General features: G+C 42.8%; 1 protein-coding gene across 10 annotated transcripts in view; it reads left to right on the forward strand.

The window, feature by feature from the left end:
* Positions 1-26,983, forward strand: part of SYNE2 (spectrin repeat containing nuclear envelope protein 2) — a 326,900-nt gene that overhangs the window by 273,844 nt on the left and 26,073 nt on the right. For all 10 annotated transcript variants that reach the window (XM_045901009.3, XM_045901011.3, XM_064571157.1 and 7 more), the window contains 5 exons: positions 2,373-2,567; positions 4,586-4,711; positions 10,604-10,759; positions 12,846-13,004; positions 14,053-14,219. In XM_045901009.3, the coding sequence (XP_045756965.2) occupies positions 2,373-2,567; positions 4,586-4,711; positions 10,604-10,759; positions 12,846-13,004; positions 14,053-14,219 (803 nt within the window). The remainder of the gene's footprint in view (positions 1-2,372; positions 2,568-4,585; positions 4,712-10,603; positions 10,760-12,845; positions 13,005-14,052; positions 14,220-26,983) is intronic.

Genomic DNA, 26,983 nt, shown 5'->3' on the forward strand with positions numbered 1-26,983 from the left:
CTGTCAGGCAGGCACTCAAATCAGTAAACAAACAAGGAAATGCGAATTCGTCTGATTGGTCGGGGAAATCAGACAAATCCATAAATAAAAAAATAATCAGATTGCAATAAGGCGTATGTACATAATTAAAACAGAACCAGTAATGGAGGGGCTGGGTGGCTACTTTTGATTGGGTGATCTCTAGGAACATGACATTTAAACTGGAACCTGAATGATGAGAAGGAGCCAGCCATGCAAAAATCTGGGAAAAGAGCCTTTCAGACAAAAGGAATGTCTTACCTAAAGTCCCCAAGATGGGAACAAGCTTCACAAAGCAGAGGAACAGAAAGAAGGCTAGTATAAATGGAGTATGGCCAGGGAGGCAGCAGCATGGTAGAGAGTGACTTTGAGAGGCAGGCGGGAGGAGCACTTTGAAGTGTGGTAGCCAGGTTATAGTCTTGCTGTAATAGGAAGCTTTTGAAGAGTTTCAGTTGGAAGAGGGGGCAGCATGATACCTTTTGTATTTTTTGAAGATCGTCTGGCTGTCTGAGAGATTATGATAGATTGTAGAGGGGCCAGAATAGAGGCAGGAATCCCAGGGCATTACGTATTTCTTCCTTGGTAACAACAATCATTGATCATTATCTCTCACAGTTCTGGGGGTTGACAAGGCTCAGTTAGGTGGTTCTTGCTTATGGTCTCTCAGGAAGATTCAGTCAGATGGTGGTGGGAGCTGGACTCATCTGAAGGCTCACTCACTTTCATGTCTAGCACTTAAGCCGGAAATACTCAGATAGCATCATTCTCCTGTGGTCTCCCCACATGGAGGCTTCTGGTAGCTAGACTTTTTATATGGCAGCTCACTGGCTTCAAAGGTACATGTCCCAAGAAAGAGATCCAGGGAGAAGCTGTATTGCCTTCTAGACCTAGCCTCAGAAGTCACAGAAATCACTTCTGCTATCCTTTGTTAATCAAGGCCATCATACGTGCTCACACAGGATCAACAGAAGGGGACAGAGGCACCACTGCTTGATGGGAGTGGCAAGGTTCTAGAAGAGCATGCCGGACTGGGAATATTGTTGTGGGCGTTTTGTGAAAAATACAGTCTGCCATAACCAGTTAGGAGGCCATTTCTATAGTCTTGGATAATTGTTACGATGGATAAGAAAAGGATGATCATAGTAAATATAAAAAAGGTTATGTTTGTAATAGAATTTACTAGGCTTGCTAATGGTTTAGATGTGGCTGATAAATAAGAATCTAAATCAAGATGGCTTTAGGGTTTTGGCTTGAGCATTTTGGTGAACAGTGTGCTGTTGACCAAGTCGGGGAAGAGTGGAAGAAAAGCAGATCTTTTGAGAAGCTTAAAATGCATAATAGATGTCTATTTATTTGGCTATGTCAAGCAATTCCATATGCTGGAAAGACAAGTGTGGAATGCCCATATATTCAATGAGTTGCAGTTTCTCTTATTTGTATCTGTTCCCAAGAGTACAGTCTGCTTTTCTCCTTTGATTGGGTTATATCAGGTATTCTCAGATACCTTTGTGAATCAGTGCTCTGTTGATGGTTTTTTTAGTATCCATTTCCATTTTGGAAAATGCCTACATATATGTCTCCCTTGAGAAATTTGAAGATGAAGGAAATCATACCTAGAATAGGAAAAAACTAATTTTTTTTCCCTCCTGAAACCAAATGCTTTTGGAAGTAGGAGTCAGCTTAAAAGCTTTTAACTTCATTTTTGTAGTGTAAATAGGTAGTTTTAGTCCCTTTAAAATAGAGCCAGCATGATATTCAAATGGACTGTTTTAAAGCTGTCCCTTTAATGCATATATTAATGCTTATGTTTAAGTGCCCATAATAAGTTCAAGTGGATATTTTTTATATTTTACCTTTTTTATTTGTTCTCTCCTTCTTTTATAACTGTTTAGCATAGTGTGCACATTCTGTTCTTGTGGGTTAGGAATAATCTGACTCTTATACAGTGGTAATGGGTATTTGCTCTTAATTTCCGGTCTAATACTCCAGTTACTTTCTCAATACTTTTAATCCATTTATCTTGTAGGCTCTTATTCATTGAAGTATATTTTTTATTTCTCTATGCTTCTGATCATTACACTAAGAATGTTATCTCTTAACAACTATTGGAAATTATCTTAAGAACGCATTATTTGGTGTAGTGTGTAGTAGTGCAAAACATTAGCCTTGGGGGGGGGGGGGGTGTGTGTGTGTGTGTGTCTGTATGTGCATGTGCACGCATTCTAATCTCATTTGCCTAATTTTATCTAACATTTATTAGTACGAAAAACTCTGAAGGGAATGTTCACATGCATACAATCACATTTTGATCGTATCAGAGGCTTAAGGAAATCACTTTTTTTTTTTCTTTTTAGAGTAAAGAAATTCATTTTCAGAGACGGCAAACTACCTTTGAACTAACCTTAGAAGCTGGGGAGAAGTTACTGAACACAGCTAACCTGGAAACTAAAGAGTTGATTGACAAGAAAATCAGTCAACTTCGGGACAACTGGAAGGACACAGAGCTCCACGTAGGAGAGCTGATTAAACAGTTGCAGAACAATGTAGAGGTAAACTCACCATTTACTCTTCAGGATATTCAGATGCAGTACGTGGAGTTTTTGTTTGCTGGGCAAAATGGGCATGATTTTAGGAAATCACAGTATTGTTAAGTTTTCCAAGGGACCTTGAATCCTAATCCATGAATCATGCCAGTTACTTAATGTAAAATCATAATAGAGCATTGAAAAACCTCGATGTTAAGGATATAAATACTTGAGGTTCTATTTTATATCCACTTTTACGAAATAGGAAGCCTAGTTGTGTTCCATGGCAGTTCTGTATACAAAGCTAATGTTCCACATGTGGTCTGTCCTTGCGCATAGTATATGAAAATAAACACAGTGATACTTCTTCTGTGATCAGAGAATGTGCCTTTCCACATAAGGACATGTAAGAATTTCCCAGATAGTTTATGATTATATTTTCAAGAACCAAAATGTTTTATTCTGTGCCATTGTTGGGAAAAGAATTATTTTGTTATCCTAAAATATACCGAGATGTTCTTAAGGACTCTGAGCTGCTTTGAACCTAAGGCCCTACACAGCTATGCTCTCTGTGTAATTTTGTGGTTTTTATTGTTTTTCTTTTATTTTCTTCTCTACACATTATTTAAAGTGGCCTCCGCTTAATTTTTGTTTCTCTGAGCATACCTACTCCTTATGGCCCACTTTCCTTCCTGATCTGTTGTACGTGTACCAAATCCAGATAACCAAGCTTCTCAGAGATAGTTTTGGTTTTTGTTTTTTTGTCTCTTTTGAGTAAAGAATAAGTATGTGCTGAGTTAGGGGCTGAACATCTCTCCTATGAGTAAAGTATCTGAATTTTATTCGGTATATGGGCTATGTGAAAATCATTAACTAGCAAGTATTTGTCGAGCATTTTGCCCTGGTTGTAAAACATGGTGGTAAAGGTAGCTAATGGTTTGGAGGGAGAAATAAGGACTCAGTTTTGTTCCTCTCTCCACTTTCCTCTTGGTTGTGTTGCAGAGAGTTGATGTTGCTAGACAAGTGACTTCCCCTTCTGTGAATTCTGTGTTACTGTAGAATAGGGCCAACCCAGGCGTGTTTAGGTATAAGCTGTACTGAGGAATAAGATAGTGTTTGACTTCATGTTTGTCTACTTTTAGTAACCTCAGGACTAGAAATTTATCCCAATGAATCCATTATAAATATTCTGAACTTGGAAATGCAGGCAACTGTTTTCTCCATAATAGAAGGTTAAAGGAAGAGAGATGGTGTGAAAGAATGGCATTGCGGGGGTGGGGGCGGGGGCTGGACTGCATCCTCAGATCGACCCTTGACTGGTCTGCTTCTGACCGCATGTCCTTGGCCAGTTTTCTCTGAGCCTCAGTTTTCACATTTTAAAATGTGAAGCCCTGTGTGTCTCCTAAGATTATTATAATTACAGTGAGATAATGAAGTTGAGAAGGCTTTGGTAAACTGTAAAGTGCTCTAAGCAGAAGGTGGCAATCTCAGTGGTGAGAAATGTCGAGTGAAGTTTCACTGTGAAAGGGTCCCTGAAGCCAGGCTACTTCAAGAAAGAGAGAGCAGAGGGATGACATGAGACAAGAAGACAAGAAGAGTGGTTGAGTGCTTTTGCTTTATGCTGGTATTATAGTGTGTGCCCAAGACTGTCAATGTTAAAAATTAATCCTTAATAGTAGCCTTTTAAATGTGAACTCCCCCCCCACCCCAAAACGTGAACTTTCCAAAAACTGAAATAGGAATAAGATTAGATAGATTGATGATATAGGGAAGGAAGAAGAAATATTTCGAAGCAAAAGCCAGTCAACTCAATAGTTGAGCCACACATAAAGCTGCGCCAGAGATATTCTGCTTTTAGACCAGGCTGCTCAAGACAAGGAAGTGGGTGTCTGTGTGATTTACAAAAACACATTTATTGGAATGGATTAAATGAGTTATTCTGTTTCTACAATTCATTCTTAATGACTGAGCCACCCAGGCGCCCCTACAATTCATTCTTAAAAAGCAAAGTGCTTACCAATTTTAATACTGTTTTCAAATAGACCTGGGACCAGTGTGAAAAGAAAATCAAGGAGTTGAAAAGCAGGCTGCAAGTTTTAAAGACACAAAGTAGAGATCCTCTTCCAGAACTTCATGAGGACCTCCACAGAGAAAAAGAGCTGATTAAGGTATTGAAAGCTGGGGAGGGGGTTCAAGATAATCACTTACTGCTTTTGAGAGAAGTTGAAGTGTTTGTTTGCTTTTCTATTCTGTGTTGAAACTGTGTTTCCATGTTCAGTCAGAAAACATTTCGCCTATCTTCTGTCAAAAAAACCATCCTGGTCTCCAAAGCAGTTGGAATGGATGCTCTTGGAGATGCATGTGTGAATATGAGAAAGACTTGCAGAAGTTCTTCTTAGGAATTGGGGGAGGGGAGTTCTCCTCCAGGTCCTCTTTCTGTTTCTCTCCTCTATAATATAACATGTGCCCTTTGAGATTACACTGAAACCTGTTCCCTTAACGAATGACCTTGTGTTTGAAAAGAGAGTAAAGTATTACTATAGAATTCATTTTTTAGAAGCCAAGCGGTTGGACTTTTTGCTCAAATATAACATTTTTATAAAACCTTCCAAACTATATTCTGCCTAGTTGATACAACACTGGCAATTATTCCTGGGTATTTTAGGCCTTTGCTGAAGATTTTTGCAGAAGAATGAATAGGAGTTTGGACCGGTAAAATTCCCAGGTCAGGAACAACTCACTTCTCTTCCCTATCTGCAGGTTTGATGTTTAAAAAACACCCAGAGTCAGATGGAATGATCTTTTATCTTGATCAGGAATCAAACTGAAAAAATTAGGAAGAAATGAGTATTCTCATCCTTCAAGCTGTGCTGGAAATTAGCGTGCTTCAGTCTGCATCTTTTTTCTTCATTGTAAAAATATTCCAACATGGAAAAAATTTCCAACATAACAAATAATATGACAAACTGCCATGAAACCATCACCCAGCTGAAAAAATAAAACATTTCAAATACAGTTGACATGCCCTGCATAATCCCCAATGTACTTCCCCTCCCCAGAGGGTCCCACAACCCTGAATGAAGTGTTTTATCATTCACGTGCACTACTTTATAGTTTTCCTACATGCGCGTGTAGCTCTCAATGAAATATAGAAGTATTACTTTTGTTTTTCAACCTTATATAAGCAGTGCCATTACTCCATACTAAAGTCATACGGATACATTCCTACATTTTCTTTTTTTTTTTTTTTTAAAGATTTTATTTATTTGAGAGCGAGAATGAGAGAGAGAGAGCGCATGAGAGGGGGGAGGGTCAGAGGGCGAAGCAGGCTCCCCGCTGAGCAGGGAGCCCGATGCGGGACTCGATCCAGGGACTCCAGGATCATGACCTGAGCCGAAGGCAGTCGCTTAACCAACTGAGCCACCCAGGCGCCCCATTCCTACATTTTCAAGTTTTGTTTTTTACATTTATATCCTTATTCATTTAAGAATTGATTTTTGCATATGTTTTGAGGTAAAGATCCAATTTTTAATTTACTCATAATGGAAAATCACATGGATGACCATCGTCCTGGTGCCCATTCTCCAGTGTCAAATATCAAGTTGCCATATATGTGGGATTTTTTTCTTGGGGCTCTATTCTGTTGATTTGCTTACCTCAGCCTTTATATCAAATTATCTTGATTACTGTGCTTTTTTTAAAATAACAAATCCTCATTTCAGGCGTGATGTGTACGCCTACTTTGTTCTCCCACATGCGTATGGATGTCCTTGGGTCTTCGATCTTCCACAACATTTAGAAGCAGTTTGTCAAACTAGGAAAAGTCCTGATAAGAGTTTTAGTGGAATAGTATCAAATTTATAGATACATTGGGGAAAATGAACATCTTTTTGATACTGAATACTCCTGTTCCTGCAGATGGCATGTTTCTCTCCTTTTAGTCTTGTTCAATAATGATATATAATTTTCTTTATGTAGTACTATACATCTTTTGTTAGATTTCTTTCTTGGCATGTTATTTTTGACACTTGAAAATACTTTTTCTAATTATATTTTCTATTTATCACTGGTGCCTAGAAATAATAACTTTTGGTTAATATTATATTCAATCATCTTGCTAAAATCTTTTGTTAATTCCAATAATTTGCATAATCTTTTAGGTGTCTATGTAGACAGTCACCATCTGTGAAAAATCACTCTTCTTTTGTTTCTTCCTTTCTTTCTATATATTTTTTTCCTGTTCTTTCTATACTGGTCAGTACCTCCAGAACATTTTTTAGTATAATTGATAGGTGGCTCCTTCATGTCATTCCTGATTTTAAAGAGAATAATTCTGACATTTTACCACTAAATACGGTATTTGCTGATGATGGCTTTATTAGGTTAAGAAAATTCCTACCTATCCCTAATTTTCAACATTTTTATGATCTCTACATCTTTAGTAGATCTAGATGTCAGGGACAGTGGAGAAAATTTGTAATCATACTCTCAGTTGACACAGAGTTTCCTTCCATAAAGTCTAGAAACCAGTGCAGAATGTGAACTGTAAACTCCTAAGAAGGCATAGTATTTCCCAAGTGTCACACTCTTCAGCTTCCAGTGGGATCTTTTCAGCTTCTACAGCCTCAGTGTTCTATCTCTCAGTGGAAAAATCAGGAAGAGAGACCAAGAGCATTGAGTTCACTGATCCCATGACCATATTCCAAAAAGAACTCAAGTAACCCGAATCCTGTCTAGGAGAGTGTTTATCACCCCTGAGTCACTTGGGAGAGATACACCAACCATTTGACCATCTGAGCTTTACTCTCCTCCTCAGAAGATGACATTCTCATTACATCTAAGTTGACATATAGACTAGCACTTCATTACATACTAGCTTTTCACTGTTACCAAAATTGGTCTAGTGGACATCTGTGTTTATAAGACTTGTCAAATGACTGAGCTTGGGGGACAGTTTTATTTTTAAAATAATTTTTCAATTAGTAATATTGTCACATGGTTCAAAATTCAGAAGGTGCAAGAGGCATACATGAAAATTCTTTCTCCCATTGGTTCCTCTCCACAAAAGCAGTCAGTGTTACCAATTTGTTTTTGTGTGGTTTTTTTTTAATCTAATTGTTTTATTCCAAGCCAGCAATTTTTCTAGCATCCTTCAGAGAAGGGTCTTTTCTTTCACCACTGATTTATGAGTCCTTCTTTAGCATGTATTAAATTCTAATTCAGGCAGTCAACAAATTTTTTTTTAAAGATTTATTTATTTTAGGGGGTGGGGGAGGGGTAGAGGGAGAGGTTCTTAAGCAAACCCAGCGCCGAGGGTGGAGCCCAATGTGGGGCTTGATCCCCAGACCCTGAGATCATGACCTGAGCTGAAACCAAGAGCCAGTTGCTCAACCGACTGAGCCACCCTGGGGCCCCAGTGTTACCCATTTGTTGTATATTCTTCCAAAGATAGTCTATGCATATACAGGCCAATATTTATATAGCTACACATTCATTTTTTCGTCCTGTTTTTACCCAAATGGTAAGGTGAAAAATGGGACTTGACAACCCCCCTGGTAACTGAGGGCACAGGTGGAGGTTTTAATGCCGCCATGCTGTGTCCGAGTCCAGTCAAGGACTGTGCAGCTTCACTTCATGTGGTCAAACAACTGATGAGTCCGAGAAAGCTCCTCTGAGGAACTACCTTTGTGTCTGAGATCTGAAAGTGTAAGTAGGAATTAACTAAATATATTTGTGGACGCATCAGGGTGAAATAAAGAAATACAAATTTAGGGCGCCTGGGTGGCTCAGTCGTTAAACGTCTGCCTTTGGCTCAGGTCATGATCCCAGGGTCCTGGGATCGAGTCCCACATCGGGCTCCCTGCTCGGCGGGAAGCCTGCTTCTCCCTCTCCCACTCCCCCTGCTTGTGTTCCTGCTCTCACTCTCTCTCTGTCAAATAAATAAATAAAATCTTTTAAAAAAAAATACAAATTTAAATAATAACTAATCATTATATATATTAAAGTTGTCTAAACATAGATATATATCCATACATATATATATGGATATATATATATATAAAACTCCAGAAAGTATGTGGAGATGATCATACCTCTTAAAATGTAATTTGGCAATATTTATTAAGAATTATAAAAATGTCCATATTCGGGACGCCTGGGTGGCCCAGGCAGTTAAATGTCTGCCTTTGGCTCAGGTCATGTGGGATCAAGTCCCACATCAGGCTCCTTGCTCAGTGGGGAGCCTGCTTCTCCCTCTGCCTGCCGCTCCCCCTGCTTGTGCTTGCTCACTCTGTCTGTCTCTCTCTGTCTGACAAATAAATAAAATCTTAAAAAAAAAAGTCCATATTCAAAAGTTCTACACCTGTTAATTATCCTTTCAGTCATAGGAAGAAACCAAGTATCCAAACCAAATCAATTTAAACCTGGCTATGGAAAACAGAAACAGGCCTCCCTACTGTGCAGGCAACTGAGCCTACACTGGTGAGCAGGGCCTTGGACAGGCTGAGCTTCCTGCCACCAGACTGGGGAATGCTGCATGAAGCTCCGTGGTCTTGGGGGTCTCTCGTTTTAAGTCAGTGAGTAGCACCCTTCCACCTGTGAGTCGTCCCCTTTATATTCTGTAGCCGGTGAAAGTGTTCCACACAGAATCTGCTCTCATCCACTCTACTAGAATCATGAGGGTAAAACTAGGTAACAAGAGTATAAAGTGGGGGACGCCTGGGTGGCTCAGTCGGTTAAGCAGCTGCCTTCGGCTCAGGTCACGATCCCAGAGTCCTGGGATCAAGTCCCACATCAGGCTCCTTCCTCAGCGGGGAGCCTGCTGCTCCCCCGGCTTGTGCTCTGTCTCTCTCTCTGACAAATAAATAAAATCCTTAAAATTAAAAAAAAAAAAGTATAAAGTAATGATTTTTCTTCTGATAAAGGTATCTCTGAATCTCCATGCAACCTTGAAAGAGAATTTTCTGGGCCATTTTACTGAATGTAAATTTTTGTCCGCAAATTATGTGATCATGCCAGTGTCGCTTTTAGAACTCTGAAAATCAGTCAGAATTAACATACTTTTATTGTTGCCACCCCGAAGAGTCTTCTTTCTGTTGCAATAGGCAGGTATGAACAGAGATCCTTAAAACATGCTGGAGAATGAAGAATTTTGAGCACAATAAGAATCTGGAAGACTCTTGAGTACTCGTTCCAGCACTTTCCTGTTGTGAAAGCAATTTTCTCAAGTCCTAGAAATCAAAAAGTTTAAATCTGACACATTTTAAATAACAGTGGTTTCCATGACCAGAGAGATTTTCTGCTAACCAAGTTCTGTCAGTTATTAGGGAAGAATTTATTTTTTTCTTCCATTATACTCATTCTTTTTGAAACTTAACCAAAATAATCCCCTTTAGACAGAAGCTGTTGTTACGATTGTCACGGTAGCAACAATGCATTTCTTAGGGGGTTTTTTTGTTTGTTTTTTTTTAAGATGGAAAATCACACTTTATACAACATTTCTGTAATGTAGTTTCAGAATTAAAAGTGGGGGGGGGCGGTGCCTCGGTGGCTCAGTCGTTAAGCATCTGCCTTTGGCTCGGGTCATGGTCCCAGGGTCCTGGGATCGAGCCCCGCATCAGGCTCCCTGCTGGGGGGGGGGGGGAAGCCTGCTTCTCCCTCTCCCACTCCCCCTGCTTGTGTTCCCTCTCTCGCTGTCTCTCTGTCAAATAAATAAATAAAATCTTTAAAAAAGTGTGTGAGATTGTTGCTAGACTCCAAAAATAACTTCTTCTCAATATAGGTAAAGACCTACATGTTTTTAAAACAGAACTAATTATATAAAAATGTGAACTACCTGAGGAAATGAAAATAAAGGTGGAAAAGTTTTGAGAAAAAGGTGGTGAAGAAAGAGCAGCCGCTGCCTTGGGCTGTTTCTCGTTCAGAACATCCCGCCCCCTCCCCCGCTCCCCTTCCCCCACCCCTCCCCCAGAGTCCAATCAAAAGATTAGCCTACAGGTTTGGAAACAGAAGCAGTGTGAGTTGGAGTGATTCCCCCCCCCCCACCTTGTGTTTAAATGCAGGAACTAGAGAAGTCTTTGGGCAACTGGACTCAGAACTTGAAAGAACTTCACACTATGAAGACCAACTTAACCCAGCACATTCTTGTAGAGGACGTGATGGTTTTGGAAGAGCAAACAGAGCATTTGCACAGACAATGGGAGGATCTCTGCTTAAGAGTAAGTCAGTTAACTGCAGGGCACCGCTGTTCTGGAGTTTATTGAAATGTCTCCGAAGGCCAGACAAAGTAGAAAGGGGCTTAATTTCATTGAACCGGGGGCCCTTTGCAGTTGGAGCCTGGCCCGCTGCTGTCCCTTTAGAAGGCAGCACCATGGGGGTAACAGATTTGACCCTTTGTTTTTCCAGGGCTCAGTGCTGGTACTTTGTACACTTTTAATAAGCTTTTTAAAAACTCACCTTAGATAGGGGCGGGGGGGTGGGGAGGGATTGCGGATTACCAGCAGCTGTGAGCACTCAGCTCTCTCTGTTGTGTAGGTGGTAAGTTCCCATCGGGATATCAGAATCAGGACTTCAGCAAAGAGGTCTTGTCTGGCCTTAGGGCAGTATCTCTCTGGGCCCAACAAACAGCAGGCGTCCTTATTAGTGCCCCGCACAGGGGTGTTTTATCTGAGAACCCTGTTCTCGTGCAATCCGATGTTTCTTTCAAGTAGTTGGCTTTTTTCAAAACTCTAAAAGAAAGGATCAACAGCTCCACTTAGCATCTCAGTGGATCCCTTCTACTTATTAAAAATGAGATCGTGGTTATAGTCCGATACAGTACAGTACATGTTTGTGACAGGAGGGAACCAAAGGGTTCAAATAGATCTTTGTTTCAAGAACATAGAATTCTAAGAAAAATGAATTCCTTAATCTCACTTTTGTGAATTAAGAGATCTATTTAAAAGTTGACATTTTTTTAATGCTTTTGGGTGCATTTTAATAAAGTAAAATCATTTTTCCTTCTTGGTTTTAGTATTTAATATTAATGAACTGTAATTTTAAATGTTCTATTAGAATTTTTAATCATATTTTATGTAAAAAAAATAGGATACGTGAAAAGTATCCTAGAAGGAAGGCAGAAGCAGAGACTGGGGCCCAGATGTTTCTAATTGTTACCATTAGGAAACCAATCAGAATGACGCTGTGCAAAATGCCAGGATTTTCAAAAGCTAAGATAAATAGATGCCCTGAGGAATGGAAACACAAAACTTGTTTTTTTAGGGATAGTTCTGAACACATTTGGCTGGGTGGATGTATAAGCCTTTGGTATTTTTGCCTTACTCTGAAAAGATCACTTTGTTTCCTTGTCCAGAGCAGGAAAGCCTCCCGGAGTTGCACCTTAGTTTCCCCATCTGTAAAGTAGGGGGTTAAAACTTTTATCAAAACTCTTTTAACTCTAAGATTTTAGAGATTTTTAAGAGCTGAGAATAATTTTGTCCATTTAGAAAGGCTGATTTGCATTCTTTAAATTTATATTTAAGTTGTAAATTTGAACCTTTTAAGGAGGGAAGAGCCTTTGTGGAAGCCAGCTTAGGGGTTGCTGATGTATAATGGAGTATTGGGTATTTGGGGTCAGCCTGCTTACTACAGACTAGTATTTGGTTCCATTTACATAGTTTCCATCTAAAGCCATAGTGCTTAATGGGAGGATAGATTAAATGAGTGCTATGCATTTGTTTATTTTACTTTGCTTTATTTTTGAAATCTACCACTAAAATATTGAAATAACTTCAGTTTTGTAGTCCATTTGCATTACACATGTTAGATTTATGTTGTGACCTAGATTACAGTTTTTAAGTTAAATAGGCAGGACATTGGTCTTAAATAGGAATAAGGACTTGATCATGTTTAAACAGGTAAAAAGATTTGGGTCATAAAACTGTAAATGAGCATGTAGCAAGCCATCAGTAAATGTATGTTGAAAGAACAAGGATCAGAAGAAATTTGGGTGATGTTTAATGTATTTAACCTTCCCTGTTTCTAATTTTTAATATAACCTGGTAATAATAGATATGCATTGGATAAAACAATTCTTTTGGTCAGTTACACTTCAGACACAATCTTTATTTTGTTGCTTTTTATGGCACTTATCAAAGGTGTAACTATTGATGTTGAACCCTAGGTATTAGGTAAACAGTGATTTAAGTCTGTAGGGTTACTGATGAAAATGAATGAAATTCCTAGTCTTTTTAATAGGGGGGGAAGGAAAAGGAAATGTTTTCCTACCTGCCTATATTCAGCTGCCAAACGCATTTTCATTTCCAGGTGGCTATACGCAAACAGGAGATTGAAGACAGACTCAATTCATGGATTGTGTTCAATGAAAAAAATAAAGAGTTGTGCGCATGGCTGGTGCAGATGGAAAACAAAGTTCTACAGACAGCAGATATTAGTATTGAAGAAATGATTGAGAAGTTACAGAAGGTAAGCAGGAGTACCCCGATGATTGCACTTATGACTACCACGGAATTCCCTGCTCTTACTTACAGGCTCAAAGTGGCATAATGTTATAGATCCATTTCTATAACATTGCAGAAATATGAAGAGCCTTTCTCACTATCTTTATTCCTTCTTAGAGAAAAGCTGGTAAGTGAGGATTCCAGAGAGATGGGAAGTGTGGGACCATTCCGGGGGGGGCACTGTGCTTGCTGTGCTTTCTCTCGGGAAGTCTGGCCAGAGCAGGGGCTCTCGTCAGCTTAAGCATCAGGTCACACCCCCAGCGACTTACGGCTTCTGGTGGCTACTATGAAGGAGCTCTCCTCGCCAAAGGGGAGGGGCCGGCGGCAACTGGGTTTATAAATCTGAAATGGCCACCAGGTGCATAGGGAAGGGCAGAAAGAGCATTGTCGGGGCGCCTGGGTGGATCAGTCGATTGAGCATCTGTCTTTGGCTCAGAGAGCATGATCCCAGTGTTCTGGGATTGGGCCCTGCGTTGGGCTCCCTGCTTGGCAGGGGAGTCCGCTTCTCCCTCTCCCTCTCCCCCTGCTCATGTGCTCTCTCTCGCTTGCTCCCTCTCTCTCAAATAAATAAATAAAATCTTGGGGGGGGGGAATTCTTGGTGCAGTCATCCAAAATGGCACTTAGTGATGATATAGGTTAATTTAGTTATACTCTGTTGTCCTCGGTGACCCAGTAGGTTAGATTAGAACAAATCTGGGAGGGGAAACCAAGGCTACTGAATTAAGAAAGTAACTACTGGGGGCACCTGGGTAGCATTTGACTCTTGATCTCAGCTCAGCTCTTGATCTCAGGGCATGGAGCCTACTTAAAAAAAAAAAAAGTGCTGCCTTACACATTACACATGTGCCAAGTGGGCGTTGTTTGACTCGTTAGCTCCTCACTGACGAGTTGCATTAACAGGTGTGAAGTTTTTGTTTTTTTTACATTTCAAGAGGCAGCTGTATGCTTGTGACTGGCGAAGAAATGAGTTTTCAGTAGTAACTGAGGCTTTGTATTTTGGTACCTTTGCCAGGACTGCATAGAAGAAATAAACTTGTTCAGTGAAAACAAGTTACAGTTAAAGCAGATGGGTGACCAGTTGATGGAGGCCAGCAACAAGACAAGAGCAGCTGAGATCGAGGACAAGCTCCACAGAGTCAGCGACCACTGGCAGCACCTCTTTGACGTCATTGGATCGAGGTGAGACGTGGCCTACGAGTTACTCTTATTCCCCGGGTACAGTGGTTACTTCACAGATCTAGAAACTGAGCTCAGTCGTGCTTGAAGGCAATCCAGCAGTTTTATAAGCTTAGAAAGGCGAAATTTGGTAAATGAGTGGAAATTCTTATTTCAACATTTTAGGAAGATTATAGTATATCACGCTTTAGTATTTTTTTCTTCAGCTTAAAATTTTGCATGAAGCTAGGTTTAAATGAGAGTTGGAAATTTAACTAGAGAAGAGATCCTTGAGGAGGGACTATTTAGAGATTTTAACTCTGCTTTAGGATTTGCATGTCCCCCAGATGAAATCCTGCCTGCCTATTCCTGCTTGTATGTGCCAATGTAAGTAGGTCAGGACACATTGGCAGGGGCCTGATTTCTAGATGCTGGTCTGCAGGTCCCCCACTGCCCTGCCCCCACTGCAGGGGTTTGGCACACTCGAGGCAGGGGTCCTCCACAAGTGTGTGCTCAGCATGCCAGGCCCCACTGGGCATCTGGTCCTAAGATGTGGGCTTAAGACACGTGTCTGTGGCCACAAATCAAAGCTAAATTCTCTAGGGCAACCTTATCAGAAATAAGACTGGTAATTTTATCTCCGCTCACAAATTAATGAAGGTGATGCCCCCCCCCAAAGCTTTTAAGGGCCTTTTGTCTTCACATTCTCTCTCCAAAGACAGACCCCCAACCAAAGTGTTTTTCACGTGCAACCTGACATAGGAAAAAATGGTCACTCAGCTCTGGGACTACCCATGCAGCTTTGTGTTTATACCAGCTGAGTGAGTCTTTCCCATAACAGTGTGTTTAGGTGTTTTGAACACACATATAAAGCAGAATATACAGGAGAACCTGTAAGGAGAATGAAGAATTAGGGAGTAATGAAAATAAGATACTCTTAATAATTTGGCATTTATTTCCTTGACCTCATTGTTACTGTAAACTATAAGTGAACCTAGTTCAATCAGCAAGGGCGCCAGCTTAAGTGCTATGAGAATTTACAGACAGGAAGTAAGATGAGTCAATTACATTAATGGGAGCAGCTGTAAAGCCAAGTGGTTTGAGAGCTCAGAGCTTGTCTTCCTGGAGTAGGGGTGGGGATTAGGAAGAGCCTTACAGAAGAGGGGTGTTAACCAGATGGTCCTGAGTGAGAGGTTGGGATCCTTGAACATTACTGGTGGCAGAGACAGACGTTTGTTGTGAGCAAAAAGGTACAGAGATGGGGCGCCTGGGTGGCTCAGTTGGTTGAGTGTCTGCCTTCAGCTCAGGTCATGATCCCAGGGTCCTGGGATCCGACCCTTGCCCCTCCGCCTGCTCATGCTCTCATGTTCTCTCTTAAATAAATAAGTAAAATCTTTTTTAAAAAAGGTACAGAGATAGAGCAGCATGGAAGTCTTTCAGGAAATGACAAGAAGCTCCATTGGTTCAAATATAGGAGATGAAGCTAGAGAGGTAGGTTTAAGCTAAAGCTTAAAAGACCTTCAATCTCAACTGAAGACTTGGCCTCTTAAATAAAGTCTGAGTCATTCATGGTTCTTTAGCAGGTGAAGGCCTGCTGAAGACAAATATTAGGGTGATTTGGCTGGCAGCGTAGGCTGGGCTGAATTCGACTTCTCTTTGTGCCAGTTGAAAAAAAAAATCTATATAAATCCATGGCAGTAACCCAAATAAGGATTAAGAGCGCAGGTTTTGAGCATGTCCTGACTTCTCACTTACTTACGGTAGAAACTTGAGTAGTATCTAACCTTTCTAAGCCTCAGTTTCCAAATCTGCAAAAAGTGTCTAACAGCGCTGCTTACGTCAGAGGCTGCTGTGAGGCTGGCTGGCGCATGTCTCGCGTGTGGCCCAGGACCAGCGTGTGGAAGCCAGCATTTACTGAGTGGCTATTATCACTGTTTTTCCCTAGTAAGACTCAAAGACAAAGTTCCATGTTTGTTAAATGGGAGAGGATTTCCTCAGTTGTTTCTAATACTGAGCGGTCTTTCCTCCATGAGACCAGTGTCTTGAACTATCTTATTTCCAGTGCTTAGAACAGTGCCTCGGATATCTGTTGAAATGAACATTCCAGTGCATAAGAATGTGATCATTTCTGTTGGGTAAATTGTGTCTAGTATGTCTTTGTTGACATTGTCTTTACGTCCTAAATCGTCTTGGGCACCTGGCACTGATCGAGGGTGTGATGATATCAGACGTGTTTATGGATCATTCAGGAACAGGGTCTAGATTATGCTTCCTGAAGACTAGAGTGACAGCCTATTTTTAATCATTCATGCTTTGGTTCTATAACTTTGGAGTTTAATAGGCTCTTTCCTTTCCTCCCTTCTCTCTGGCTGCCTGTCTTCAGCCAATTCCTTGGTGGGAAAGAGATAAAACAGCAAGTGAAATTTCATTAGTCTTCTTGGAAGGAGCAATTAGCAAAGTAAGGAGTTGAAATAATAGCAAATGTATTGGCTACCAGCTGTATTCTTGACTGTGTGCTTAAAAAGTATGAACTTAATCTTCTTTGTAATTCTGAAAGGTAGATACCATTATCCCATTTTATAGATACGGAAACTGAGACACTGAAGATAAGTAACTTGCCCATAGTTACATAGCCAGCATGTGAGGCCACCAGGATTTCAACCCATAGTTGTGTTGCTTCCCTGCTACCCCAGACTCTTCTGGTTTGTAATGAGGAGAGCAAATGAGAGTCTAATCCCTTCAAAACTGAAGGACTGGGAACAGAGTAACTTATCTTAAAGCAAAGCCCAGGTGAGTCAGATGGCTGAGAGCCTAAGAAACTCCGAGTTGAGTTTCCCCTTCGGGTGAATTTGTGGATTGAGGCAGCAAGCTGGGACCTGCCATAAATCAGCCTCATGTAGAATTAGCTCCTTGTCTCATCCCTGACACTTGATTTCCTGCTGGGCCCTACACAAAGGCATCATCACTGGGGAAGGGGGTTAGGGGCCCAGGCTGCAGAATTTAGATTTGAGCAGTGCCAAGCAGAACCTATAGTCCTGCAGGATGCACAGGCTGTTAACCCATAGAATTCTGGACACCATTTAACCTTTTCTCTCTTGCTCCCAGTATTCTGCTGCTTCACTCCTATAGCAGGGGCAACATTTCATAAGTAAGATTTGGAGGGAGACCCTACATAAGTACCCAACCTCATGACTTCAGGATTTTAACTACAAACATTTAGAATGGTGTTTAAAAGTCTATGATCTCAGTAAGTCAGGTTTAATTCACTGGAAAAAAAAATTTTTTTTAAGGCCTGTTGTTTTGGGTATGTTCTCAGCAAAATAGAGGTAAATTTCAAAAGACTTGATAAAACCATTTCAAGTAGTAGGCTTCCTTATGGGATGGATAGGGGAGGAAATTGGTGGTGTTTTGGAAGTTAGGTTCCTTGTATAAATCCTTTCATTCTTGCAACAATCCTGCAAGGTCCGTATCCTCTATTTTACCGAGAGGCACAGTGCGGGTCAGAGAGGGTAAATAACTGACCCCAGGGCAGAGGCGATTCTGCACAGGGTGGGGATGAAACCAGGGTCTGTCTGTCATGCCGCACCATGCATCAAAAGAGCACTGGGCTCCTTTGAGACCTGGCCTTTTAGAGGTAGTTTATTAGAATTTTTCTAAAATGTAATCTCCGTGTGGAATTTGTTGCCTACTCCAGAGCAGTGGTTCTCCAACTTCAACATGTATCAGAATCCCTCGAGGGCTCAGGAAAACCTGGGTTGCCGGACCCCACCCTCAGAGCTTCTGATTCTGTAGGTCTGGGTGGGGCCAAGAATGAGCATTTCTCACAAGTGCCCAGGTACTGCCAGCGGTGCTGGTCAGGGGAACAGGGAGTAGAGCGAGCAGCAGGGCCAGGTGACACGGTGCTACACCAAAAGTCAGAGCCCCTGGGCCTGCCCCCTACTATGAACAAGCCTTGTGACCTCTGTGAGCCCCGATCTCCTGGTTGGTAAACTATGCACCAGAGCCTGGCAGGAAAAGCAACAGGACAGCCATGGGGCTGCCCGTCCACATCCACTGTTAGCCTCTGGCGCAGTTCAGCGTGGTTACGTGGCAATAGAGGAGGAGAAAGCAAGCTCAGACCCAAGCCACTGCTCTTTCTCTCCTGGTAGAGTGTTCTTCAGCTTGTATAAAATCGTTAAAGCAGAGAACCTGAGGGCTACATCTCCTGAAATAACCACCTAATCAAAGAAGGGAGCAGGGGAGCCTAAGTCAGTCTTAATGCTGATTCCTCACATAAGGTTACACAGGCCCTGGTGTAGACCTCAGAATTCACAGAACTGGCTCTCCCATCAGAATTTGCTGCAGGAGCTTTTGGCAATCCTTGTGGGCCCTGGAGCAGCTTCTTACACTTGTAACATCTAAACTCTTTTTTTTTTTTAAGATTTTATTTATTTATTTGACAGGGAGAGACAGACTGCGAGAGCGGGAACACAAGCAGGAGGAGTGGGAGAGGGAGAAGCAGGCTTCCCGCCGAGCAGGGAGCCCGATGCGGGGCTCGATCCCAGGACCCTGGGACCATGACCTGAGCCGAAGGCAGACGCCCAACGACTGAGCCACCCAGGCGCCCCTATAACATCTAAACTCTTATAAAACATGCTATTCATGGGCACCTGGGTGGCTCAGTTGGTTAAGTGGCTGCCTTCGGCTCAGGTCATGATCTCAGGGTCCTGGGATTGAGCCCCACATCGGGCTCCCTGCCCGGCAGGGAGCCCGCTTCTCCATTCCACCGCCTGCCACTCTCCCTGCTTGTGCGCGCGCTCTCTCTCTCTGTCAAGTAAATAAATAAAATAATTTTTTTAAAAAACATGCTATTCATTTAATCAAGGCCATTTGTTTTTTTGAGGGGGTTATTTGTTTTTTTGGAGGGTTTTTTTGTTTGTTTTTAAGATTTTATTTATTTTTAGAGAGTGTATGAGTTGGGGGAGGAACAGAGGGAGAGGGATAAGCAGACTCTGCATTGAGTGCAGAGACCGACTCAGGGCTGGATCCCACAACCCTGAGATCATGACCTGAGCCAAAACCGAGAGTTGGACGCCCAACCAACTGGGCCTTCCAGGCCCCCAGAAAGGCCATTTGAAACACTATATATTTTTTGGTGAATGGTGTGATTATTCTAGAACTCAATCTGATTTGATGACAAGAAAATTATGTACTAACTATGCTTATTTGACATACTAAATGAAGATTTAACTTTTTTTTTAATTGTACTATTAAGGGCACCAGGCTTGGCTCATTAGGTAGAGCATGCAACTCTTGATTTCGGGGTTGTAAGTTCAAGCCCCACATTGGGTGCAGAGATTCCTTAAAATCCTTTAAGGGGTGCCTGGGTGGTTTAGTCGCTTGAGCAGCTGACTCTTGATTTTGGCTCAGGTCATGATCTCAGGGTTGTGGGATCAAGCCCCACGTTGCCGGGCTCTGCGTTCAACGTGGAGTCTGCTGGTCCTTCTCCCTTTGCTCCTTTCCCTGCTCATGTTTGTGTGCTCTCTCTCTCAACTAAATAAAATCTTTGGCATTTTTGGTCTTTTCCTCCTCTGAGGAGGTGGCATAGCTGACATGTGGATCCAGAGTCTATAACGGGGGCATTTCTTTCCGAGACCATGAGCTCAAGTGTGGAAGGGGCCCCAAACTGAGCTGAGCGGGGATCGAAAGATTCATAGTTGCCGTGAACCCAAATTCCTTGAGTCCTCTGAGTGCAAGCCTATGGCTCAGAAGAGCCCCACGGTCAATGGCAATAACCTGCCCTACGGAGACCTGGCCTCCGAGGTGACCAGGCGCAGAGTCCCCATGGCCACCAGAGAAGAGAGATTTACCAAGAAAACTGATGAAGGCAGGGAGATGCTCTCCACTCTGGATTTGGAGCAAGTCCCTGCTAGCGTGGCCGGCCCTGCAGAACCCCCTGCCCCTCCTCCTTCACCTGTGGAGGACTACAGAGTCTAAGGGGGCTTTTACAGCACTCCGGCGAAGTTGGGGGTGTCTTTGAAGACTGTCTTGGAACATCTTTGTTCTTTCTTTCCTATTTTTCTTCTCTCATGATCACTGCTGAGTGGTGTTTATGCCTCGCTAATGCACTTAGAGCAGTCTTTGGTTTTTCAAGTCAAGTCTCTGAAATACGTCCACATTTGATCTTTAATTTGTGTCATTCTATAGAACATAGGCAATTGTATTTGAATTAAAAAAAAAGAGGCTTCAAAAAAAAAAAAAAAACAGAGAAGCACAAGTAGGCAGAGCGGCAGGCAGAGGGAGAGGGAGAAGCAGGCTCTCCACTGATCAGGGAGCCCGACATGGTGCCTGATCCCAGGACCCCAGGATCATGACCCGAAGGCAGCCGCTTAACCGAGTGAGCCACCCAGGCACCCCTAAAAAAAAGTCTTTTTAAAAAATTTGTTTAAAATTATTAAAGCTATTAGCTATTCCTTCCTCATGTTTTCTTAGATAATATCTTTGAAAACGGACCCAGCTTAATGTGAATGCAGGAGAGACCACTAAAGAAGTTTTCAGAACTACCAGCATGTGCGATCCTCTGTTTTGGAGGCAGCTAGGCTACCTGTTAGTGGGAACACTTTTGGCACAGGATGTTGGATGAGGGACAAAAGATGCCAAGTTGACTTGCTTCAGCCAACACAGACCAAACCTCTGAGAAAAGGGTCCTGCCCCCATGCCTCCCCAGTATCCTGCCCTCAGTGGGACTCATGCCAGAAGAAGACTCAATCTGACACGTCTCACCTGTGTCTACTTTGATTTCAGAAACTCCCTGTGTAGACTAGATAGTTGAACTCCCTAAAAATCCATCTGCTTTTGTTTCTCAGGACCCCTTCCCCATTTCGTTATTCAAAGCCTTTGCTTCGTCCTATGTAGCAGGAGCCCTGTGGCCACAAGTCAGTCTATGTCTTTGGTAAGTCACTCTGGCTGGTTGTGGAGCCTCTTCAGAGACATGGGGCCAAGGGGAGTGGAGGCTCTTTTTAAAGACTCCTTCTAGCAGTATGTGTGAATGATCTGGTCAGAGCTGTCCATGCCTAAAACAGATGGGACAGCTAAGTGGAAAGACATACCCCAGAATGTTTACAGCGGGTATCTTTTGGTGTTGGCATCATCGACGATTGTAATTTTCTTTTTGCTTATCTGTATTTTCTGATGTTCATTACAGAAAAAGGAACATGGTTTTGTTTTGGTTTTTTCCTTAAAAAAATGTCATCAATGTTTTTACCTTTCGCCTTCATTTCTCTTGATGGTAGAGACGTGGCACCATTAGGTCAATGTTTGAAGGAGGGACTTATTCAGACATCTCCCATATGATTCTGTGTAGACTAGATAGTTGTCTTACTGCCAGAAGGATCAAGTCCATGAAAAGAAACTTTTTAACCAAGCATAATTTTCACATTTCACCTACCAATGTGAAAAGCCCACCTATTGTATAATAGTAGCAATTAAACTGTTGTCATTTAAGCTCAGCAGTTATTACCATGGCAACTCTGTGTTGGGATTGTTTTTCTATCCTTTACAGAATGGGCAGGGAGATGTGTGCCTTTTTAAATTGATAAAGTTTTTCATTGCTCTCTTTTTATCTGTATTTTCTCAAGGTTAATTTGGGAGACCAAACAATGCTGCTAGTCATAGACTTGACTTCCTGTGGCCTGATCCAGTAGGACTGGAAGGATTTAGAGATTTTAGCACGGGAAGAGCCAGATGTGGGATCGGCCTCCCCACTTCCATTTTCCTTCCGATCAGCCTGCTCATTGCACCTCTGGAGCATGGGGCCGCTGCTCCTGGACCCTGCAGAAATGCTTTTCTGAGGGTTGGGGAGTTTCCTCGAGGAGACTGCAGCCCCACCAGTGCATTTGGGGGGCAGGCGGCATCCAGCAGCATCAGCAGGTCCAGTGTACTAGGCTTTGGGGCCCATATTTAGCAGGACTCAGGGACAGCTTAAGCGTGTGGGCACAAGTTAGATGTTGCATTTGGAGAGAGCTGTTTCCAAATCTGCACTCCCTAATTTCACTGGTCCAGAACGTGCTCTCTCTCTTTCAAGGTGAGGATGTAATAATTATTAAATGTTGGGCTTTAGGGACCCATGAGAAATGATTGATATTGTCGAGTCTTAAAATAAGGCTGAGTGTGAGCCTAAAAGGGACTGGACACAAACCAAGGGTGCTCTGGTAAACAGCCACTTGGCCTCCCTTAGAGAAACCAAGGTTAGGGAAATGGAGAAATTTTCAGAGACCTTATGGTAAACCTGGGAGGAGTTAACAAGGAAAATTGCAAAAATTCTTCCCCTGCCATGTCTTGAACGCCATTAGGACTATAAGATAGAATTTTTTGCAAAAAGCAGAGGAATGGACTCAGTGAACTCTCTGCCTTACCTAAACCAGGGTGCACAGGGCGAAAAAGGCAGGGCAGAAACCCCAGGGACCCCCCCCCAACCCCACCCCCAGAAATTTCTTCAGGAAGACCTGAGGAAGGCATTCCTGTTGGACTCAGGGGCTTCCAATTTTGCCATTTTTTTCAAACCTGAAACAGAAATTTGATTTGAAGAGGACAGAAATCGTCTTTTCTGTGCCCCAAATCTAAATGTTTCTTCCCTCCGTTTACAGCACTTCATAAATAACCCATAACCAAGATAACACTGTGACTTTCTTCCCAGCATTGCAATTCTGTAGCGTCAGAACAAAGACTGTGTGTGAGTGTGTGTGTGTGTGTGTGTGTGTGTGTGTGTACGTGTGCGCGCGCGGGCGCGCGCTCGAGAGAGAGGAAGGAGTGGAGATATTTGTTTATTGGAAGGGAGAAAACGGAGATTAAAACATGCAGTGAGCGGAGAGGCCGGTCGGTCCCTTCGCACGGGCGCTGCTTTGTGGCCGAGCCTGCGGGAGGGCGGCCGCTGGGGAGGATGCTGAGCCGGGGGATGGAGCCGCCCGCCGCCGCCGGGGGAGGGGCCGCCTGGGCCCAGGAGGTGGAGGTGGAGGTGCAGCCGGGAACTTGGAGCTTCCGCTAACCAGGAGGAATGGTTTTTTCTCATCAACAGTAAGTGCCATTTCAGCCATCAGCTCAGCATATGGCCGAGGGGCGGCTGCGGCGTCTGTGTGTCTCGCTCTCACTCCCTCGTGTTGGTTACAATAGGAGTGACTGACGAGATGGTGGCTGTGTGTGCTCAGCCATCAGGGGGATGGTTGCTCTCCCGGTGTCCGCTCGCCTGTGGTGTCTGCAGCCAGCCTTTGACAAGCCGGGGAGAGGGGTGATGATGCTGCGTGGAAAATGGAAGTCCTCTGGCGACATAAATGCTTCAAAGAGGCGATTAGCTCAGATGTCTTGTAATGTCCATGCCCCCCACATCAGGGCTTCAAGATCTTGGAGCAATTGATTATCTTACTATAAAGCTGTTGAGTCATTTAAAAAGATGCAGTTGTACAGAATCTGTACGGTGTTTTTAGCAACTTCAGCTGCCCCACGGGTTTGCGTATCTGTTTGTTTCAGCATAAATTCAGATACTTCCACCATCTCTCTTGTCCTTAGTATTTTTTTGTTACGCTGTCCACACTGGCATGGGATTTTTTAAAATTTATGATGATCTAAGGTCTTCGTAGTTTAACCGTAGACCCTTTAGCATGTAGAGAATAGGAGTGAAATGTAAATTATTCTGTAGAAATGAATTTGATATTAAAAGTCGCCATCACACATTGTAAGACTTAGGTCTGATACGTAGAGTGATTTTTTTTTTTAAATTTTTATTTATTCATGAGAGACAGAGAGAGAGAGAGAGGCAGAGGGAGAAGCAGGCTCCCAAGGAGCAGGGAGCCCGATGTGGGACTTGATCCCAGGACCCTGGGATCGTGACCTGAGCCGAAGGCAGACGCTTAACCATCTGAGCCACCCAGGTGCCCCGTAGAGTGATATTAACAGGACTTGATTTTGTTTGTTTTGGAGGGAGAGCGGGGTTCATAAGTATTCTATTCTGATCTATCGTTATTAAAATAAAACTTTATTCACCTTGGTTATTTTCTGCATTTCTACCCATAATCCCTGCAAAAGATCTTCTAATTTGTAGCTACTCTTAGCAAAAATTCTTCTTTTGTTTGGTTTCATATAAAAATGCTTTAGTTCTGTCCAGGTCTTCCACTAGTCCACACAGGTGAAAAACTTCCCTGTTGCACCTAAAAATGTTGTTTTTCCAATCCTCAGAATTAGAATTCAACTCAGGAAATGACACTTATTTTTTCCTGGAGAACTATGACTTACTGAAATATATGTGTGAGCAATGTTATTGAGTGCACTGGGGTAAAAAAATGGGCAAGTGCGGAGATAGGGAGCTCCGTAAACGAACGGTCTCCGGGGTTGATGTAATGCGGTATTGTGGTTGCTTCCCTGTACCAGCAGGCTGGATTCTGAAGGGCTTTCCTTGTGTCCCAACATTAACTCGAGACTTAGATTTTTCCAAGAGCAATATTAACGAGGCCTACCATGGAGGTCGGTTGCCTGGGTTGGCAAATGACACATCCTTCCTGGCCTGCGAAAGGTGATAGATTACAGTATCTGTACGGAAGAGAACGGTACAGTCTCCACCATACAGCTGATGGTTCCTAGAGCAAGTTGTAACATAATTATCCGAAAAAAACGTTTTAAATCCCCATGCAGTTTTGGATATGATGCCTTCTGTCAGAGATTGGGACCTAGAAGTAGGTTAGATCCTGATTAGATGAATCTTTTGTAGCTTTTTGGCAACCTCTTCTTTTCTTTTCCTCCTACCTTCCCTCCCTCTTTAGTGTGCCCTAAGAGTATGTGTGATTTGTGTGCTTGTTTTTCAGTATTTCACCTGCCCTGGAGGGAACCAAGGAATAGCAGCATGTAGGGCTTGTAAAGTGGCAGTACTTTGTTTGGTGGCAAACGGCTTGGAGGTGCTCTGACCTTTACCTCTTTCTTTTAATATATAACACAGCCATGTCTTTTATGAAAACAAATTTGAGGGTATGAGTGAACCTCATTTATTCTTTCAAAAGGTATTTATTGAACACCTCCTATATTGTATTATAGTGTTGAAATTCAGTCTAAATTAGATCATGAGCTCTGTGGGAATAAGACCGATACTTCAGTTATCTCTTGAATCCTTGGGACTCCGCACAGGATCCAAGATAAAGCACATGGTTAAATGCTTATCGAAAAGAATTATGGATGGGCAAATGTGGGGCCCCAAAGGATAGCACTTGGTGGACGAGCTTCTGTGCCCACCAGTGTATCCCAGAAGCATGAGACTGGACTTCTGATCATGGTCCCTAACAGCAACAAGAACCATCCTGTGCCTGATATTAGCTAATGTGTGTGCAGATTTATACGAGTTGCTGTGAGGAAAGGGCTTATGAACAGCAGCTCTGGACCAGAGTGCCAAGGTTGGAATCCTGCCTCTGCCGTTTAATGATCAGTGACTGGGGCAGGTTATTTGATCCTTGTGCCACAGTTACCTCACCTATCGAATGGGGATGCCAGCAGTACTGATCTCATAAGCATTGCTGGGAGGATTTAATGCGTTGCTAACAAATAAAACACCACGGGCCTGGCGCAGGTAGATGTCAGCAAGTTCTTTAGTTGTTCCATGTAGTCCTAAAGTTTGTGAATTAGAAAGCATACCCAGTGTAGACGCTTAAAAAGAATGGAATAGCAATAGAAAATACAATATTCTATTCCCATACTCCATTGGCTTGTCTTAAGCACTCCATTTCAAACACCACTGGCCTGGAGTATCATAGTCCTGGGGAAGCCAAGTAAATTCCCCCCTCTCCCGCTTATTGCACACCTCATCCTGGGATGACCAGGATTCACGATCACTGCATCTCTGTGTTTGCACCCAGGTTCTTTTGTCTCTTGTTAGCTCCTGTCATTTAAAGTTACATTTCTGCCCCTTTCTTTTTAAAATAAAGAGTCTGGGATACTTAGGATGGAGTAGGGTCAGGTGCCCAGTAGAGGAGGAGGCAGGAGAGCTGTTCAGGGGCCACCGGGCCCTAGCCCCTCACCCCACCTCTCGGAAGCTCTTAGGGCTGGGCTGCTTCTCCAGCCAGAGCCTTCCCGAAGGGCAGCGCCTTGCACGCTGCATGTAAGACTCCTTGTCCCATAGGGCCTGGGGTTCCCAGCTCCTCTGGCATTGTCTGGAGTGTCCTTTCTGGTCCCTCCAGGCAGTCAGGGTGACAAGATACTGGGGTGAGGAGGATGTACCGCTAAAGCCTCTAAAGTCACAGGAACGAAGGCAGGATCTAGGTTACAGCTGCATCCAGGCCTGGCCCCAGATTCTGTTACTTCCTTTTTAATAAATCATCTTGTGGCTTTGAAGGGAACTCCTTGTGGTGTTTGCAGTAAGACTGTAATTTGGAAAAACTTACCGCCATGAAAATCATCTCGATCATGGGTTTTGGGCATTGATCTCTGTCAGGCACTATGCCAAATACATTTCATATGTTAATATCTCATTCAACCTTCTCAGCCACCCAGGGAGGGAAGGGATAACTAGTGTTGACACAGTTTTTCAGATGAGCTTAAACAGAGCCACGATTTGAACCCAGGCCCTGCCCACAAAGTCTGTGCTCTTTACCACCAGATTCCACAGCCTCCGCCCAGGTCTGCCCCACCTCATGGCAGAGTGGGGAATAAATATTTATGAAAGGACTTTGTAAGGTCCCGTGCCTTATAAATGAGCTGTTATTATAGCATCATAGAATCCCAGTTGGCAGTAATAAGAGCTAGTATTATACTGAGTGCTTACTCTCCACCAAAGACTT

Source organism: Mirounga angustirostris, unplaced genomic scaffold (assembly GCF_029215605.1).
Source record: "Mirounga angustirostris isolate CCGP_5_RB_7025 unplaced genomic scaffold, mMirAng1.0.hap1 SCAF_9, whole genome shotgun sequence".
Taxonomy (NCBI): Eukaryota; Metazoa; Chordata; class Mammalia; order Carnivora; family Phocidae; genus Mirounga; species Mirounga angustirostris.